The 17500-nt window shown below is 40.5% G+C and overlaps 1 protein-coding gene across 1 annotated transcript in view; it reads left to right on the forward strand.

Annotated features, from left to right (window-relative positions):
• The window catches only part of ryr2a (ryanodine receptor 2a (cardiac)), a gene marked incomplete at both ends in the record, with an annotated part of 145215 nt that overhangs the window by 114927 nt on the left and 12788 nt on the right, over positions 1–17500 (forward strand). The window contains 18 exons of the mRNA XM_081392676.1: positions 876–982; positions 1057–1108; positions 1192–1242; positions 2683–2782; positions 2866–2945; positions 4102–4178; positions 4388–4461; positions 8589–8669; positions 9823–9911; positions 9992–10120; positions 10198–10302; positions 10411–10492; positions 11531–12837; positions 14114–14187; positions 14289–14433; positions 14524–14610; positions 15570–15794; positions 17239–17369. Coding sequence (XP_081248802.1) covers positions 876–982; positions 1057–1108; positions 1192–1242; positions 2683–2782; positions 2866–2945; positions 4102–4178; positions 4388–4461; positions 8589–8669; positions 9823–9911; positions 9992–10120; positions 10198–10302; positions 10411–10492; positions 11531–12837; positions 14114–14187; positions 14289–14433; positions 14524–14610; positions 15570–15794; positions 17239–17369 — 2996 coding nt within the window. The remainder of the gene's footprint in view (positions 1–875; positions 983–1056; positions 1109–1191; positions 1243–2682; positions 2783–2865; positions 2946–4101; positions 4179–4387; positions 4462–8588; positions 8670–9822; positions 9912–9991; positions 10121–10197; positions 10303–10410; positions 10493–11530; positions 12838–14113; positions 14188–14288; positions 14434–14523; positions 14611–15569; positions 15795–17238; positions 17370–17500) is intronic.

Below are 17500 nucleotides of genomic sequence, written 5' to 3' on the forward strand. Positions count from 1 at the left end.
CTGGACGAACGCTCATAAGTCTGCAGTGGTTTACTCCACACATCTGTAAACGGCTACTGGTGTAACGGATCACAAAACTCACGGTTCGGATCATTTACGTTTTTTGAGCCACGGATCAGATACATTTTCGGATCAGCTAAAAATAAATAAATATATATATGGGGGGGGGGGGGTTAACTTTGCTTTTCATTTATTACTTAAAGCTCACTTGAAGTTCTTTGATACCACATCAAAAACTACTAGCCTAACTGATAAAGTTAAATTATTAAAGACAAGTGAACAGTCAATAATAAAATAAGAACCAATACACAAATTACAAGCACAGATTAATACTAAATAACAGGTACAGAAATGAATAATTAAGCCTAAATGTAAAAACACTATTTGTTCACTGTAGAAATTAAATATAGTTTCATCTTTGTTAAAGCTGTATTTTGTTGTTTTATTAACATTAATGACAGACGACAGCAGGAATATTAGGCTACTGTCACTTTAAGACCGAATAAACTGACAAACATCCGGTTTCTTTCTCAACTCTTCACTCATGACAGAACCGAGAGAACACTTGACGAGACGGAAGTTTAGGCAATTGTGTGTGTATGTGTCCGTTCAAGGGCAAGAGAACGGCCCGATTTTGTGTTTGCGTGTGATGGACTGGTTGTTGGTCGTTGTGTTGTGTGTTTGCGTGTGATGGACTGGTTGTTGGTCGTTGTGTTGTGTGTTTGCGTGTGATGGACTGGTTGTTGGTCGTTGTGTTGTGTGTTTGCATGTGATGGACTGGTTGTTGGTCGTTGTGTTGTGTGTTTGCGTGTGATGGACTGGTTGTTGGTCGTTGTGTTGTGTGTTCGCGTGTCTGAGGCTGTTTGATGTTTCAGAAACCAGGCGGAGAGGAGCCGTCAGAGGAGGACGAGATGATCAAACACATCGACCCGTTACACCAGCTCATACAACTCTTCAGCAGAACCGCGCTGACCGAGAAATGGTGGGTTTCCTTTCTCATATTAATACACAGTCCAAACCACTATGATTGGCTCATGCCACATCCCTCTGTTGCAGTAAACTAGAGGAGGATCATCTCTACATGGCGTACGCTGACATCATGGCCAAGGTAAGACTAGTCCAGAACTGCTCTGAAGAACTTCATAAGTGCTTCTGCTCAGATTAATGTGCCGTTTGATGAACCACTCACAGAGCTGTCATGATGAAGAGGAAGAGGATGAGGAGGAGGTGAAGAGTTTTGAGGTACGTGTCCGAAATGTGCAACACTTTCTGAAGACCGATCCTGTTCAAATCACACGACCCAATGAATGAAGCCCTGAATCCAGCTGAAACCACTTTAGACTGGAAACTGGTTTTGGGCTTGAATTCATTTGATTTATGTAAATAATCAGGTGGAATATTAGCTGAGGGAGACCAGCTGAAAGGTGGTTCCAGCTGGTCTTAGCTGGTTTAAACCAAGCTGCAACCTTCCCGCCTCTCTGTTGAGTCCAACACTGAAGAGAGTTAAACTGCAGTTCATCCACTGGCCACTAGAGACTCAATCCCATAAACCCCCATGTTAAAATGCTCAACTTTACAGCAGAAAAACACATGTTTACAGTCTGGTGCTGAAAGTGGTTTTGGTCTATATCGCTGATGTTGCCCTTCATGACGACTGTGGGGGGGGTGAATTATTTTATAACTCATCCGTTTAAATTATATTAAGCCTTAAAGTTCTGCATAATTAAGGGCGTGGCCACTTGAGTGACAGGTGGATTGCCGCTGATGTCACTGCTAGCCGTTTGTCTGCTGTCTGTTAGCGTCACGTCACCTCAGCTAATCCGCCTCACCGCACATTGTCGTTTATCCGGGAATGACGCTGGCAAGATGGCGACGGCCGGGTCCGCCCACTTTGGGCTTCAGAAACACTACAGGTGACGTCACGGACACTACGCCCGGTGTTTTACACAGTCTATGGTTTGAACAGATCTCCCAGCCCAAAACCCCTTTAAAACCAGCAGACTTGACCAGCTAAAACCAGCAGACCACTTCATGCTGTCGTTTCACTGGCACTGTGTGATTTAAAGTTTAGAAAGTTTGGGGAAATATTCCTCAGTTGGAGCTTTAATGGTTTATTGTGTATTGAGCACAAGTCGCATGGTTTCTGTGTGTTCACGTTCCAGTTAGTGAAATTACTAATGCATTAGCTAACATGAACATTTATTTAAAGCATTTATTAATCTTCATCAATGTTATTTCATTGTTCATGACAATGCCTTAACTAATGCAACTTTTGATTCTAATAATGTACATGGTAACACTTTACAATAAGGTGAACTGAGAATAAGCAATACTTCTACAGCATTAATTAATCATAGTTAATATTCATTTCAACATTTACTAATACATTATCAAAATCAAAGGCTGTATTTGTTAACATTAGTTAATGCACTGTGAACTAGCATGAACAAACAATGAACAGCTGGATTATTATTAACTAACATTAAAGATTAATAAATACTGTATTGCTCGTGGTTAGTTCATGTTAGTAAATACACTAACTAATGTTGACTAATGAACCTTATTGTGTTACCACTGTATTGGTAAATGTTGTATCACTACATATGATTAGCCTTGATCTGTTTTCCGCTATGGAGCTTCACCAGTGAGCTTGTGTTCTGCCTCTTTCCCGTCGGTCTGCAGGAGAAAGAGATGGAGAAGCAGAAGCTGCTGTATCAGCAGGCCAGACTCCACGACCGCGGCGCCGCAGAGATGGTTCTGCAGACCATCAGCGCCAGCAAAGGTCAGAAACACACACTCTCAGAAACCCTCAGCTGGTCATGTGTTCTGTGATCAGGGGCTGATGGGAGTGTGTCTGTTGTGCAGGAGAGATGGGGCCGATGGTGGCCTCCACGCTCAAGCTGGGAATCGCCATACTCAACGGGGGAAACTCCACAGTCCAGCAGGTCAACAGCTTTACATCATTTTGTGGCGATTGGTCGGTGTGGGATTTGCCCCGCCCCTCCTCCACTGTGATTGGACGGCTGGGTGGGAACTGGGAAGCGACAGTGATGAGCTCAAAACTTTAACGTTTCTCGACTCTAGGCGTCCGGAAAAAAAAACATCAAAATGGGATATTTCATTTAATTTATTCATTTAATTTATTTATTTGTATAGCACATTTAATGCAACAGCTCAAACGCACAAAAACATAGACAAGGTAATGATCAAATAGACGCTCGGCTCCTCGTCACGCCGCTCCCGATGAGAACAACTGAAACATTACGCTGGCCTTGATGGACACACAACCTAATTATAGTTGTGAAGTAATCCATTTTTTAAACCATTTGCAAACAAGATTATTTCTCTGACCCCAGTGACAGATATTTGTTCCTGTTTTAAACACAAATTCACTTTATTTTGATAGAAAACAAGACTTAATATCTTCAGTCATTTTGCTTCTCCAGTAAATGTATCTTGTTTTAAAGTCAGTAAATGTAAATGTATCTTGATTTAAAGTCCCCCTGTGGTGAAAATCCAGTTTTTAATGTTGTTTGTGTGTCTATGTGGTGTTTTTAATATGCTTTAAGACAAACCATGTGTAAATTCATAAGTCGACACCATTGCTGAGTATTTTCTCGTCACAAACTACCTTGTAACCAATCAGATCAACGTGTGATCGTCAACCAGTGGATCTCTGAGCTGAGTGAGTGGAGGCGGGGCTCATTTGCATATTCATAGAACCGTGTATACTAATGAGGCAAGGGTGTCGAGTTACATTCAAATTTGCAAGGAAAAATCATTTAAATATGTAATTTTGGTGATCAAAGGTGAGTTTTAAGCGATAGATTTATTGATTACAGGGGGACTTTAAGAATTTTTAGATATCTGTGCTGGAAACCAAGGCAGAAATACTGAGGAAGAACATCATATTTTGCAGTGTATCTGCTACCATGGTTTGTTTCAGCTTAGTTTAGTTTGCATGATATACTATAAATACAATAAAAAAGTACATTCATATTTATGAAGCTTGGTATAAGCTGAACTTCAGCGGTGCGTCACAGGATCCCTTGGTTCTTGCAGCTCTGGTCTGATGTGTTCGATCTGCTTTTTGTTGTGCAGAAAATGCTGGACTACCTGAAAGACAAGCGGGACGTTGGGTTTTTCCAGAGTCTGGCGGGACTCATGCAGTCATGCAGGTACGACACACATACAACAGTGACTGATATAGTCCAGATTATAGTCCATACGACAGACTGTCTCGATGCAGCGATGCAGACGTCCTCAAATAAGAGACGCATTTAAATTCTCCACAGAAGACAATATCCAGATCAGTTCAGTTCAATAACCATGTCGATGTTGCAAAATTCATGAGTTGTGAAGTCAGTGCTGGATGTTTGTGCTCCAGTGTTCTGGATCTGAACGCGTTTGAGAGGCAGAATAAAGCGGAAGGTCTCGGGATGGTGACGGAGGAAGGATCAGGTATGACTGATATGAACACAAACACCTGATTTATGATCAATAACTATGATTACAGCTTGATCTGTGTCATTCTGTCATGTGATATAATGGGTAATTTTTTCAAGCATGAAATCGTCATGTTCATTCCACCATTTTTCTGTTAATTTAGTTGAGTTATTGCTCCTAAAACACAGTAATGCTACTTTTGTGTTGAAGATGTCTCTGTCAAACTGAATTATTTTATCCTTTTCTTTATGTTTGTGTTCGAGTGTATGATGACGATGAATGTTTGATATGGTCTTCAGACGTTTGGAAGCAGAAATGCTCAGACTTGAGAAACAAGAGCACTCAACTGTGTGTGTGAGACACTCACCCTACCCTAACATGTGCTCATGTCTCCTGTATCATGTGACCATTTTAAGTGAACTGAAAATTATTTTCAAACCTCATTTCATAAGTCTCAAAGCATGAATTTTATATTCCTTGAGTTCTTTTTCAGGTTTCTTTATGTTTGCTGTGTTGTAACATGACTTTTAAAGGGATAGTTCACCCGAAAATGAACATTCTGTCGTTTACTCGCCGTCACGTGACTCACGTCGCTCCAAACCAGCAAGAGTTTCTGTCTTCAGTGGAACACACAAAAGATCATGCACACATAATCTGCTCTAATTTGATCAAAAATACAGTAAAAACAGTGAATATTATTCCAGTGTAAATCATCTGTTTTCTATGTGAATATACAGTAAAGTGTAATTTATTCCTGTGATCAAAGCTGAATGTTCAGCATCATTACTCCAGTCTTCAGTGTCACATGATCCTTCACAAATCACTCTAATATGATGATTTGATTATTATCAATGCTGAAAACAGTTCATATTTTTATGGAAACCGTCATATATCGTTTTTTCAGGATTTGCTTAAGAATTGAAAGTTCAAAAGAACAGCATTTATTTGAAATATAATCTTTTGTAACATTATAAATGTCTTTACTGTCACTTTTGATTAATTAAATGCGTCCTTAAAGAATAAAAGTATTGTAATGACCCCAAACATTTGAACGGTTATAAATGTATATGAGACCAAAGAGGACATAAAACCTGATTAAAATATCATTATAGTGCATGTGTTTAGAGCTCAACAGAATCGTTTTCTTTCACTGTAAAAGAGGATCATGAATATTGTGCGCATCATGTTCATGTTCCACTGATTAAAGAAGGTCCTGCAGGTTTGGACTGAAACGAGCGACAGAAGGTTCATGTTCGTCTGCACTATTCCTTTAACCTGCACAAGTGTTTCTCTCTCTCTCTCTCTCTCTCTGATTCTTTATTTCTCTCTGAATTTCGCCTTTATTTCTCATTATTCCCTCTAAGCAGTTCTGCACTTTACTCACTCGGGTTTGGATTCAATCAGCCTCATTTCTGCTAAAGTCAGACCTGTAAGTTAAGGTGAACACTTGTGGTTGTGTATTAAACTAGTCCTAACCAGGCGCCGTCGACTGCTCGGTTTCTGTCTCTGCCTCTCATTGGTCCTCGTGTAACGGTGCGTTCTGATTGGCTGTCATCAGTGCGGACAGATATCCCAGTTGTCACGCCTGGTTAGACTCGTGTTCGTGTTAAATCGCACCGTGTGATTGTTCAGAATGGTGCTGATTGAATCCAAAGTCAACAACGACTGACCTTGTGACCTGTATGACCTCTCACTTTTTTCTTTCCTTTTTTTTCTTCTTCTTCTTTTTTTGGGTTAACGCACCTTCGTCTTCCCCTTTCTCAGTCATCACTCATGAGCGTGGTAATTATGCCTTCTGCCGTTTCGCTGTGGTTTCGCTGTGTGTGACCCTGAGCCCAACACCTTCCCTCTGCCCTGCGTTACCTGTCACAAGCCCCGCCCCCGCTGGAGCGCAGGCCAATCACGCGCTGGCTTTGCTCTCAGGTTTCTGCTCTGTTCTGTTAGAGACACCGACACTCGTTCTGACCGATAACGGAAAACGGCATCGTTGACATGTAAAGCTAGCTCATATTTCAGGGTGTTTCTTCAACTATGAGCACATTTGAGAAATTAAACTTTTTATATTTATTTTATTTGTCTACTAAGTGTCCAGCGGTGGAGAATGCTGTCGGATCCATCACTCAAAATCAGAATTCATTCTCTGGTGGAAATGCCATTTTAATTATTTTTAGAATAAAATGACATTTCTGTCTTAGGCTAACTTAGCTAGTAGCTAGCATTTTATATAGATTAAATAAAATGAAAATGTTTTGACACTATTCACATTTTTTTGACAGAATTAAAGCTTGATTGGAAAGGAAGAAATCTTCAATCTTATCTGCTTAGATTGTGATTATAGAGGAATATTTGGATTATTTAAGAGGAATATTCTTTTATTATTTTAGAGGAATATTTATTTTGTTTTGGAGTAATGTTATTTTTTTATTATATTAAGAGGGATATTTTATTATTTTAGAGCATTTTTATTGTTTTAGAGAATTTTATTTAAATACTTTTCCTTATTTTATAGTGATAATTTGTATTACTTGTGCAGAATTTTGTTTTATTGTTTTATTATTTAAAGGACTATTTTTTATTATTTAAGAGGAATAATTCTTATAATTTAGGGTAATATTTTTATTGTTTTATGTGACGTGATAAGGGTAAAATCTACACACGGCATCTGAAGAGTAGTAAAAGTAAAGGATGTGTGTGCGACCTCAGTGGCAGTAGTTGCAGAAACACCCGTAGATCGTCTCAGCCTATCAGAAGCAGCCGTGCGTCTCTGTGGGCGGAGCTGTCGTCTGTAAGCTCCTCCCCCTCCTGCTCTCAGTGGCGCAGCGGCTGGGTGTTTGGTTAGGAGTGTGTGTGTGTGTGTGTCTCTGTGGTGTGTTGTGGTCTGAGAGGATGATGATGATGATAATGATGATGATGAAGGTGGTCTCTCCTCCTCTTCCTCACTGATGGTCTGAGATGTTCAGTCGCTGTCGTGTGCTGTCGTTCCTGCTGTTTCTTCCCCTGTCCCTTCTTTGTTTCTGGTCAGGCTGTTTCTGTTATTTTCAGAGTGATTGTTTTTATGTTTTCTGGAGATCAGTGTCGTGTTTTCTATCGTATCATCCATCTGCATTTCTGTTGACTGGTTTCGTCATCCGTTCAGTTTGGCGTTTTAGTGCTGGTGGGAATGATGGACCAGAGGAAGTCTAACCAAACCACAGATAACTGATATTTCATATTGTGTATTTACATGTATTCTTATCATAATGTGTAGTAAATGCAGTGGCGTCATTTTGTATCTGCATGCTGCATTCAGAGTTATTTGTAATAATCCCAGCGTGGAGTTTCTGGTTGGTCCTCACACTGACGCTCAGCTGAAAGTGCGCTTGTCCTGCGATCTGAAACACGTAAAACGCTTCTTTCATCTCACACATTTGCTCTGTTACAAACCCCAAACTGAGCGTTCTGCATGGACAGCAAGACTTTACCACTTTTCATCATTATCCAGTGAGGAATGAATTATAATTATATTAATAACGAACATTTCCTATGGCTTTCTGAGGTTGCATGATCTGTGTACGACATGCATTTTTATTTTAGAGGAAAATTTGTATTATTTTGCAATATTTTTCAAGATGCAATGCTAAAAAAACCACAATAATGCCATCTTCCTTTCATCTTATCACGCTGTCTATGTAGGGAGCTCACTCGGTGTGGGAACAGAACCCCTCAGATACTCAACTGAAGGAAAGTTCAAGCACTTTCAGGTCGGCGTGTGAGAACAACATTTCTGTGTTTCTGGAGGTTATTCTATAGTTGTGAACTGGTGTTTGGAGCACAGCTGCTCTTCCTCAAACATGTTCCTCATGCTCTCTGTCTGCAGACGTCTCAGGGGTCAGGTGACACCGTCAGATCTCTCATGTCGTTCATATTGAGGGATACCAGCAGAAAATAACCATAATATATTGTTATTGCATTCGTGTCATCCTCTGAGATGACTTCACAGTAGTAAACAGGAGATTCACTGATGCAAACATGAGGCAGGTTCAGATTCTGCTGCGACTCTCGGGATCTGACCCGTGACCTCTGACCCCAGACGTCTGTGGACCCGAGCTCATACGCAGTCAGTGTGTTCACACGGCTCTAACGTGTGACTCTGCTGCGCGCAGGTGAAAAGGTCATGCAAGATGACGAGTTCACCTGTGACCTCTTCCGCTTCCTCCAGCTGCTGTGTGAGGGACACAACTCAGGTGCGTCTCACCTGTGCACCGTGTGTAGTGTGTGTGTGTAGTGTGTGTAGTGTGCTTCAAATATGATCATCCTCAAGCATCCTCCAGTTTCAAAGGCAACAATATATTTTCATTTATAAAGAACAAATTAATACAGTGAAAGGTTAATATTATGAACGTGCATAATATTATTTGAAAAATATTAAGTTTCTATTATGTTACGTCTGCATTTTTTTCTACTCACCATTCTACTATACTGTTCAGATGTATTTTTTTCATAAATAAAATTAAATTTATCTATTTTAATAATTTTTTGTCAAATGTATTCATTTATTATTTATTTATTTTAATATTATTTATTTAAAATTAAATTATACTGTATTTTTATTTTAATCTAATATTTTTGTTTATTTATTATTTATCTACATCAATGTTTTATTTATTTTAATCAATTTATTCATTTTAATCAATTTTATTACAAAATTATTTATTTAAATCATTTTTATTTAAGTCACATTTATTTATTTTAATCAAATGTATTTGTTTATTTACATAAAACTTTGGTTATTTTCCAAAACAAATGTGGTTTTATTTATGTACTTAATTATTTATGTACTTAAATCAAATTTTATCAATTTATTTGAATCAAATGTATGTTATTTAAATCATGTTTAATGTTTTATTTTAATCAAATGTTTTTTTATTTTTTTATTAATTTTTTATTTGCATCAAATTTTATTTCATATAATCATCAATTTATTTAATATTTATTTATTTATTTATTTAAATACATTTTTATTAATTCATTTTAATACATTTAAAAATTTAATCAAATGTTAGTTTTTATACTGTTTTTAACCAGACCCCTAGCCCTCAGTTTGAAAACCTCTGCTGTAAACAATAGTGAACATTTTACTTTCATAATATGATGTGTTTCTGAGTCAAAAAAAGGATTATGAAAAAATATAGAGCAAGATTTTGTCCATCAGGAATTGATTAGATCAATAAAGGTAGATGTTATATACTGCTGGTGCTACTAGTAACCACATTTACAGTGATTTGGTGACCTACAGTTATTATCCACGAGCCTCATTAGGTCCCTCATGCACAGTATGATGTCGCTTTGCCTTTTTAGAGAACGGTTAATGACAAAAATTGTGTGTTCGTGCATCAGATTTTCAGAACTACCTGCGAACGCAGACGGGCAACAACACAACGGTCAACATCATCATATCTACGGTGGATTACCTGCTCAGAGTCCAGGTGAGCGCTCCTCCGTGAACACCATCACACTCCGCTAACACACATCTGACACGCGTGTGTGTGTGTGCTCTCGTCCTCAGGAGTCCATCAGCGATTTCTACTGGTATTATTCTGGGAAAGACGTCATTGATGAACAAGGCCAACGGAATTTCTCCAAAGCAATCAATGTAGCCAAACAAGTCTTCAACACTCTCACAGAGTACATTCAGGTACGGCCGATCTCCTGATTTCCACGATGTGGACGGACTCGTGGAACAGCTTAATAATACCCAGTGTGTGTTTTCAGGGCCCTTGCACAGGGAATCAGCAGAGCCTCGCTCACAGTCGCCTGTGGGACGCGGTTGTTGGGTTCCTGCACGTTTTTGCACATATGCAGATGAAGCTGTCTCAGGTAAACATCTACAGTGATGCTCAATAAATCTTCTTGAAATGAGAGCCTTGACACGCAGAACCCCGGTTATCCCCTGGTTTACTTACTGTGATATGATTTATGCTGCAGGATTCAAGCCAAATCGAGCTGTTGAAGGAGCTCATGGATCTGCAGAAGGACATGGTTGTGATGCTCTTGTCCATGTTGGAGGGTCAGTTCACATTGTTTGATCGAATGATTAGTTAGTAATGTTCCCGACCAGGGGTGCGTTTCCCAAAAGCATCATCAGCCAACTTATGGTCTCAAGTTTTAATTGTTATCAGAAGTTCGACGATTCGGTATTCCCGAAACCGTAGTTCTAACGAACATTAGCAAACAGCATCGCAGAGTTGTGTGTTTGTGAACGACAGCGTCGATCTGTGGTTAGAAGCAGTTTCTTGTTTGCATGTGGATTCAATAAATCCTGATCTTGAGCCAAATAAGCAAGCTGACTTTCAATACAACCTATATCTTTTATTTAGAATACATACAAATGTCTTTTACGTCTTTTAGTTTGTCAAGAGATTTAAAGCGTAGTTTTTGAAGAGTGCGCATGTGTGAACGAGCTCTAGTGCGTAAGAACGAGCCTATGATTGAATCTGGAAATAAAGCAAAATGAGAAATAGTCCTCAGATGCATGTCTGTAATTTATAGCAAAACATCTAGCGTTAATTCGATCTCAAGCAGTCTAATTAAAAGTAGTTATTACTCCACCACCTGCGTGACATCATTAACCAACGTGTTTGAACGACCAATTTGCGACAATACGGTTTTGGGAAACAGTCGTGACTAGCTAGTTGATTTCTTCAACGATGCATCGTACTATGGTAATGAAGCAGCGAGTTACGGCTTTATACTGGAAACACACACCCGTTTAGTTCCTGTCTCTATGAAGCCCCTCCTTCTGAAAAGCACACTGTGCTCTGATTGGTCGGCTGGAGTAGTGTGTTGTGATTGGTCGGGCACTTTGAGTGTGTTTGGGAAATGTCCCGCCCCTTACCATAACCGCCAGTTTAACACACTACTAACTAACTCAACCAGGCCCCGCCCCTTTATTCTGCGTATGAATTATTTAAATAAGGGCCTGGTCCGAAATATCGTGACGTGTTTGTTCTATTGTACTATGATAGTTAAGCAGCGAGTTACGGCGTTGTACGGGAAACACACCCCAGGAAGATAAATTACCCTAATCATCTTCCCTTCATTTTAGGAAACGTTGTGAATGGCACCATTGGGAAGCAGATGGTGGACATGTTGGTGGAGTCCTCAAACAACGTGGAGATGATTCTGAAGTTCTTCGACATGTTCCTCAAACTGAAAGATCTGACGTCGTCGGATGCCTTCAAAGAGTACGACCCCGATGGAAAAGGCGTCATCTCCAAGAGGGATTTCCACAAGGCCATGGAGAGCCATAAACATTACACCCAATCCGAGACAGAATTCCTGCTCTCCTGTGCGGAAACGGATGAAAACGAGCTCTTGGACTATGAAGAGTTCGTCGAACGCTTCCACGAGCCGGCGAAGGACATCGGCTTCAACGTTGCCGTTCTCTTAACCAATCTCTCAGAGCACATGCCTCACGATTCTCGCCTCCAGACCTTCCTAGAGTTGGCCGAGAGCGTGCTGAACTATTTCCAGCCGTACCTGGGCCGAATCGAGATCATGGGCAGCGCTAAGCGCATCGAACGCGTGTACTTCGAGATTAGCGAGTCCAGTCGCACCCAATGGGAGAAGCCACAGGTCAAGGAATCCAAACGCCAGTTCATCTTCGACGTGGTGAACGAAGGTGGTGAGAAGGAGAAAATGGAGCTCTTTGTGAATTTCTGCGAAGACACGATCTTCGAGATGCAGTTAGCGGCGCAGATGTCCGACGCTGCCGAGCGCTTGGCTAGCAAAGAAGACAGCGAGAGAGAGAAACCCGAGGAGGAGAGTCCCGAGATGGGCTTCTTCTCCGTCACCACCGTCCGAACGGCTCTCTTCGCTCTACGGTACAACGTGATGCTCCTAATGAAGGTGCTGTCCATGAAGAGCCTCAAGAAGCAGGTGAAGAAAGCCAAGAAGATGACGGTGAAGGACATGGTGACTACGCTAGTGTCCTTCTATTGGAGCGTTCTGCTGGGTTTGCTGCACTTCGCCTTCAGCGTCGCTCGGGGATTCTTCAGGATCACGTATAACAGTTTCCTCGGAGGGAGTCTGGTGGAGAACGCCAAGACCATGAAGGTTTCCGAGCTCCTGGCCAACATGCCCGACCCGACTCAAGACGACGTGAGGGGAGAGATGGAGGAGGGCGAGAAGAAGCACATCGATAAAACCTCCCCTGAGGAAGACCTGGCCGATCTGACCGCGGCCACAGACGACACCGACGTCCTCTCCGATATATTCGGCCTTGATCTGAAGAGAGAGGGAGGGCAGTATAAACTCATGCCTCACAATCCCAACGCCAGCATCACGGATATGCTCAGTACGCCCGTCCCACAGCCACACACTCCCTCGCCTGAGCTCCGCAGACGACTCCAGGTAACGCTTTTAATGGGGTTAGTGCATAAATGGGTCACCAAGTAAGACATGTTCCTATATCAACATATATTATTGATCCTGAAACAACATTCTTGTCTGAAAACATTTCCTAATCAGGGCTTGACATGTAACCGTTTTAATGGTGTTAGTGCATAAATGGGTCGCAGGGATTTTCCCAAGTAAGACATGTTCCTGGATCAGCATATTTATTGAACAGACGCACGTGTTTATTTGAGCTCTTCCGTCAGTGAAACACCGCACTACAGCATGTAAAACATATAAATAAATATCAGTAAAAATTGGTAACCTAAATAATAGAAGAAAGTTACATATTATTTAAAAAAACATTCATTTTATATTTCCCGACAAATATGCGTCATATATCTACTGCTCTACGCTTTGAGAGGGGTGTGGGACAGTCATTCTCTTTTCCAATCTCTTCATATTTTCTCCTAATGTTCCAAGCAACTGACCCTTGTTGTAAAAGGTCTGAAGAGCTAATCTTATCTTCCCCGGCTATGTTTGATTTTGTCCTGCCAGAGCAAAACTGAAATCCGCTATACAAATAAACTTAACATGTCTTACCATAACAGGCACAAACTGTGTTAAATAGAATTTGATGTGCAAGCAAAATGGTATAATTCACATTATACTGTGATAAAGTAGAAAAAACACTGTAGGACAAATTTAAAGTGAACCAAAGGAAGAAACGCATGGGCAAGATGTGAGTGAAAATTTTGAAAAAGAAACAAGATATTCCACGTCCAAGGAAATATTGTTAAATTTAAAATAATCAGGTGACCAGATCGCAAAACATAATACAAAGCTGACAATGGCTCACGTGACGGACCTCTCATTCGGCACGAATCCAAAGGTTTCCATGGCTGGAATGTAACATTTAATTGCTTACCTATTATTTCTTTTGTAAACAAAGCTTTGTGCTTCACTCGTGACATAATATTCACTAAAAACAGCATTCACATACAAAAGATGTGTTTTGGCGGACCGGTGATGCGGTTGTCAAGTTTTCCGGCACTGTTCTAGTCCTAACCCAATCCCAACCTCTACACCTAACCCTAACCCTGGTTTTAAACTTGACATACACTATAAACCTGTCCCTCAAATCTGATTGGTTGATGGAAATGTTGTTCCACAAAGATGTTGATCCAGGAACATGTTGCACTCTGTGAATCACAATCACCGTTTGTCGCAGCTCCGTATCAGTAATGACATGTTTCTGCTGGGTTATTAACTCGTTCGCTGTTGGTTCTGTCAGACAAAGGGCTCTTCATCCTCGACTGACAACAATGAAGTTGTGGAGGAGACCAAATCAGTGCCTGAGAAAGCAGAGTAAGTCTTGCTGACATGCAAATGTGTTTGTTGAGGCCGACAGTGTTTGTGTCGTCATCATAATATTTGCAATCTGAGTTCTGATTCGTCCCCTTTCTAAGAAGGGAAAATGGTGAGAAAGCACAAAAGAAGAAGGAGGAAGCGGTGAAGCGTAAGGTGAGACTGCACTACTCCAGAGCCGATGAGCCTGATCTGCAGGAGTCAGCCTTCTGGAAGAAGATCATCGCTTACCAACGCAAGCTGCTGGTCAGAGCCCTGAGATCTCCTGTTTGTGTCCCATAATTCCATGCAAGAGGAAGTGTGCTTTACGCGGTGTCTCTGTCTCTTCTCCTGCAGAACTATTTTGCACGAAACTTCTACAACATGAGAATGTTGGCTTTGTTTGTGGCCTTTGCAATCAACTTCATTCTGCTGTTTTACAAGGTAATTCGCACTACTTTCGACTTTCATCATCACAAATTATTTCCAGTGTTTTCTCCGCTGTAATGTTTGTGTATCTGTGCCCGGTTGCATAAAGCACCTTAAGTGTAATTTTCCCTTAAGAACACCCTTAGGTTTCCCTTAAACTTAAGAGTGTTGCAAAAAATAACTCTTCAGTGTTACCTTAGGGTTTCTTTAGGGGAAACGTCATACACCCTAAGAATTTCCCTGAAGTATCTATTTTCCCTTTAAGTAATCTCTTAAAAAACGATAAGTGTTGCATAAAGCCCCTTAACCGTCATTTTCCTAAGTATGACATAAGGTTTGCAAAACTTCACCTTAAGTGTTATACGCGATCAGCCGCTTTATTTGATAAACAAATTTTAATTTGCCGTTTTTTCACGTAAAGCACATCTTACATGGTTAACGGAAGCTCAAAGTGTGCGACGCGCGCAAGAACAAACCTCAAGCATTTGCGCTTCCGACACAGCCTAAATCATATCGATTACTTTTATGTCTTTCAATAAATGGAAAGAAATGATGAGCGAATATTACAAATATCTTTATTTGTTTCTAAATATGAATGAAAGTCTTATGGGTTTAGACCGACATGAGGGTGAGTATGATGACAGAATTATCAGTTTTGAGTAAACTATCAATTTGAGTTTCTGTCTCATCTGGTCCTTTTGGTTTTCCTTATCCGTGTCATGCTGTTTTCTGTGAAACTTATTAACAAATAACGTGTCCATGGCAGCAATCGAATTTTATAACGGCAAAACCTGGGTTGCAAAACACTTAACAGTTTCCCTTACCCAAGAGAACCGTTTTAGGGATTAAATGCAACACTCTTCAGTCATTCCCTTAGCCGAGGGGAAATCATGGCTGAAGTCTCATACTGAAGGGAAAAGCTGAAGGTGCTTCATGCAAGCGGGCCCTGAGCTTTAGTTTGGTCCCTGGTGAAGGTGTCCACGTCGTCGGCCCTGAGCGAGGGGAAGGAGGTGCTGTTCAGCGGGTCCTCAGACACCAGCGTTCGGTGGAACCCCCTGGACGGCTCCGGCTCCCGGCCCGTCGCTGTGCACTTCGTGCTGGAGGAGAGCAGCGGATACATGGAGCCCACCCTGCGCATCTTAGCCGTTCTGCACACCGTCATCTCCTTCTTCTGCATCATCGGCTACTACTGCTTAAAGGTGCAGTGTGTGACTTTTATCTAGTGGTGAGGTTGTGAACTGCACTCAACAGAAGTTACGGTGGCCGACAGGAAGTGATGTCATCGTCTGAGACAGCAGAGAGTAGCCAGTTAAACTAGAGGTTTCTTTACAAAGATAAATGAAGAAAATAGGTTTACTTGATTATCCAGTAAAACGATGTTATTGCGAATATTATTGTTACCTATTCATCATTGTGTCAGTGTTTTATTCGCTGACTTTAGCGAGCTTCTTTACATGAAGAACAACATAGTGACGAAACGGGTTTGTCCGTTCAGGGCCACCGTAGAAACATTTCAATGTAAGCGGACCCGCGGTGTGTGTAGATAGAAATGGCTCATTCTAAGCTAATAAACACATAACGGTTCATTAAGTAAGGTCTTTTATACATCACTGAAAATTTGTATTGTTTATGATATTGTATTCCTGTCAACAGATCCTCCTAAATATTACACAGTGCATCTTTAAAGGTACGAGACAGCGGATCAGTGCTTCTCCACCGCTTCAGAAAACAGATTTTACAGAACCAGAATTATTTACTCTATGAATGTAAACTAAAACATCATCAAACCTAAATGCTGAAATTTATTTAATCATTAATGGTTTCTAAATTAATAGTTTCATGCTCACAGCAGCCAATAATTCACTTAAGAATAGGGATGCACGATATATATCGGCCACCACATCAGTATCAGCCGATATATGATAAATTATAATGTTATCGTTATCAGCCCGATAAGAAAATTTGGATGATATTTAAAGCCGATGAATAATGTATTATTTCCTTCAGCTGAGACACTTCAGATGCGCACTGTTCCACTGTTTGAATTGCTTGAAATATGATTGAAATCACTTCAAGAAAGGAAAATACAATTCAGTGCAACATTTGCAGGTCATATCGGCTGCATAAAATTATAATAAGAACATTATAATTGTGTTTGGAACGTGGATTTTAAGGATGAGACTTGTTTTTGGAATCAGGCTCTCAAAATGTATATAAAAATTTGGATTTAGATTTATCGGCCAATATATCGGTTATCGGCTTTCAAATATAAAGAATAATCGGTTATTGGTATTGGCCAACATTTTCATATGGGTGCATCTTTACCTAAAACCCATTGTGTGTGGACCAGAATAGTGTAGAGTTTGACAGATAACATGACCAACACAAACAACACTGGTCTTAAAAGTGTTTTAAACTCTAATATTATTCTCCCAAGGCACATTTTAGGTGAACTTTCATTAATTCTAATGAAATCCAGTTACTGAAACAATAAACCTGCCAGATTTACATAACCGATGAAATGCCCAGCAGTATCAGTCTAATAGCGTTTTAATAAACGCTCCAATTGTTATTTCTGAAATGCCTTTAATAGAAAACAGAGCTGTGATGATTCATATGGCTCATATTGTGTTTGTCCTCCAGGTTCCTCTGGTGATCTTCAAGCGAGAGAAGGAGGTGGCCAGAAAGCTGGAGTTTGACGGTCTCTACATCACTGAACAGCCTTCAGAAGACGATATTAAAGGCCAGTGGGACCGGCTGGTCATCAACACACAGTGAGTGACAGACCAGGCTCATGTTCTCAACACAACTGCTCTCAGTCAGGAACACAGCGGTAATGAGGAGCGTGAAATAAGAAATGCTAATGATGGAAGGCGGTGATTATGACAAGAGAAATATCATTGCA

Source organism: Scardinius erythrophthalmus (genome assembly GCF_964197995.2).
Source record: "Scardinius erythrophthalmus genome assembly, chromosome: 18".
Lineage (NCBI taxonomy): Eukaryota > Metazoa > Chordata > Actinopteri > Cypriniformes > Leuciscidae > Scardinius > Scardinius erythrophthalmus.